Source organism: Dendropsophus ebraccatus, chromosome 2 (assembly GCF_027789765.1).
Source record: "Dendropsophus ebraccatus isolate aDenEbr1 chromosome 2, aDenEbr1.pat, whole genome shotgun sequence".
Taxonomy (NCBI): Eukaryota; Metazoa; Chordata; class Amphibia; order Anura; family Hylidae; genus Dendropsophus; species Dendropsophus ebraccatus.
Window position 1 is genome coordinate 219,446,192 of NC_091455.1, and position 2,500 is coordinate 219,448,691.

The 2,500-nt window shown below is 39.9% G+C and overlaps 2 protein-coding genes across 2 annotated transcripts in view; one reads left to right on the forward strand and one right to left on the reverse strand.

Annotated features, from left to right (window-relative positions):
• The window catches only part of SMARCD3 (SWI/SNF related BAF chromatin remodeling complex subunit D3), a 201,957-nt gene extending 200,985 nt beyond the window's left edge, over nucleotides 1-972 (reverse strand). Inside the window, exon 1 of the mRNA XM_069959599.1 lies at nucleotides 746-972. The gene's annotated coding sequence lies outside the window, so the exon portion shown is untranslated. The remainder of the gene's footprint in view (nucleotides 1-745) is intronic.
• LOC138784240 (uncharacterized) overlaps nucleotides 454-2,500 on the forward strand; it is a 7,406-nt gene continuing 5,359 nt past the window's right edge. Inside the window, exons 1-2 of the mRNA XM_069959745.1 lie at nucleotides 454-504; nucleotides 767-873. Coding sequence (XP_069815846.1) covers nucleotides 454-504; nucleotides 767-873 — 158 coding nt within the window. The remainder of the gene's footprint in view (nucleotides 505-766; nucleotides 874-2,500) is intronic.

The window sequence follows — 2,500 nt, forward strand, 5'->3', positions numbered from 1 at the left end:
CCCCCCCATAATATATGTATTGTCCCCCCCCCACACTTATAGATGGCCCCTCTGTCTGCCCCCCCCATAATATATGTATTGTCCCCCCCCACACTTATAGATGGCCCCTCTGTCCGCCCCCCCCATAATATATGTATTGTCCCCCCCCACACTTATAGATGGCCCCTCTGTCCGCCCCCCCATAATATATGTATTGCCCCCCCCACACTTATAGATGGCCCCTCTGTCCCCCCCCATAATATATGTATTGTCCCCCCCCCACACTTATAGATGGCCCCTCTGTCCCCCCCCCCCCACACTTATAGATGGCCCCTCTGTCCGCCCCCCCCATAATATATGTATTGTCCCCCCCCCCACTTATAGATGGCCCCTCTGTCCGCCCCCCCATAATATATGTATTGTGGCCCCTGTCAGAGAGTATACGGGGGGGAAACAATCAATGATTTAAGAACCATGTTCACACAGCACGGATACACAGTGCGGAGACAAGGCACGGAGCTGGCGGTATCCAAGCATGTGCTGCCATGAGTCACACTGAGAGATCCCATAGTGATGATTGTGGACAGGATCCCACCACTGAAATATGGGGGAATAGACAAATGCAGTTAAAAAAGAAGGAGTTGGAATAAATCTATAAATTAGAAGCCCTGGGTCCTATGGGGTTAAATAATGATATGTTAAGGTGAAAGACTCCTCCACTTAAAGTAGGGGCAAAGTATATCACATGGTACACACATATACTAACCTTGATTTACTGTCTTTACAGATCCATGATCCACTGGACAGGGTGTTCACCACGAAGCACGTCCCTGAGATGTCCGTTCTTCTGCTTCATTCCCTATACTTCATCTGGATGTTGGCATACTTTGGGAGGTATTCACACAATGCGTTTTCTTACCATTTGGCCTGGAGAGGCCAGAGGAGGGCGGAGGCTATGTGCAAAGGATCTGGAGACGTTCTCCTCTCACAGGGATGAAAGCCTGCCATCCGCAGCATGTCTTTTGATGTCCAATGCTGACATGAAAACCCAGGAGCCTGTGTAACTATACAAATCTCTTGTAATGTGATCGGACATCCAGCAACCTCACTACAGCCCATCTACGTGTGATATCACAGGCTGGAGGACAACTCAGACAACATCCAAGTGGTGAATTAACCCTTCCAGGGGGGAACGGACACTATAGGCAAAAGTGAACTTTTATGAATTACTGTGATCAGTGAAACTTGTTTCTATATTTCAGGTTTTTTTATAGAATATGTCACAATATCACTTTCTGCACTACTCACAAAGGGTTAAACTCCAGCAGGAAGCAACCCATGTGACCTACCTGATGAATGTTTTCAATTAGTAATCACAATTTCCCCAATCCTATGTTGTGCTTTGTATATATATATACCTGAGTTTTGTACCATGTATTCACGCTTGAAAATGGTGACAGAATCACTGAAACGTTGCGCTATGAACTGACTGAATAAACACAACTTATTGAGCTTTTTTACTATGCTGGAGTGCTGTGGATTCTCTGTATCTATCTATCTATCTATCTATCTATCTATCTATCTATCTATCTCCTATCTATCTATCTCCTATCTATCTATCTATCTCCTATCTATCTCCTATCTATCTATCTATCTATCTCCTATCTATCTCCTATCTATCTATCTCCTATCTATCTATCTATCTCCTATCTATCTCCTATCTATCTATCTATCTCCTATCTATCTATCTATCTATCTATCTATCTATCTATCTATCTCCTATCTATCTATCTCCTATCTATCTATCTATCTATCTATCTATCTATCTATCTATCTATCTATCTATCTCCTATCTATCTCCTATCTATCTATCTATCTATCTCCTATCTATCTATATATCTATCTATCTATCTATCTATCTATCTATCTATCTATCTATCTATCTATCTCCTATCTATCTATCTCCTATCTATCTATCTATCTCCTATCTATCTATCTATCTCCTATCTATCTATCTATCTATCTATCTATCTATCTATCTCCTATCTATCTATCTATCTATCTATCTCCTATCTATCTCCTATCTATCTATCTCCTATCTATCTCCTATCTATCTATCTATCTATCTATCTATCTATCTATCTATCTCCTATCTATCTATCTCCTATCTATCTATCTATCTATCTATCTATCTATCTATCTATCTATCTCCTATCTATCTCCTATCTATCTATCTATCTCCTATCTATCTATATATCTATCTATCTATCTCCTATCTATCTATCTATCTATCTATCTCCTATCTATCTCCTATCTATCTATCTATCTCCTATCTATCTATATATCTATCTATCTATCTCCTATCTATCTATCTATCTATCTATCTATCTATCTATCTATCTATCTATCTCCTATCTATCTATCTATCTCCTATCTATCTATCTATCTATCTCCTATCTATCTCCTATCTATCTATCTCCTATCTATCTATCTATCTATCTATCTATCTATCTATCTATCT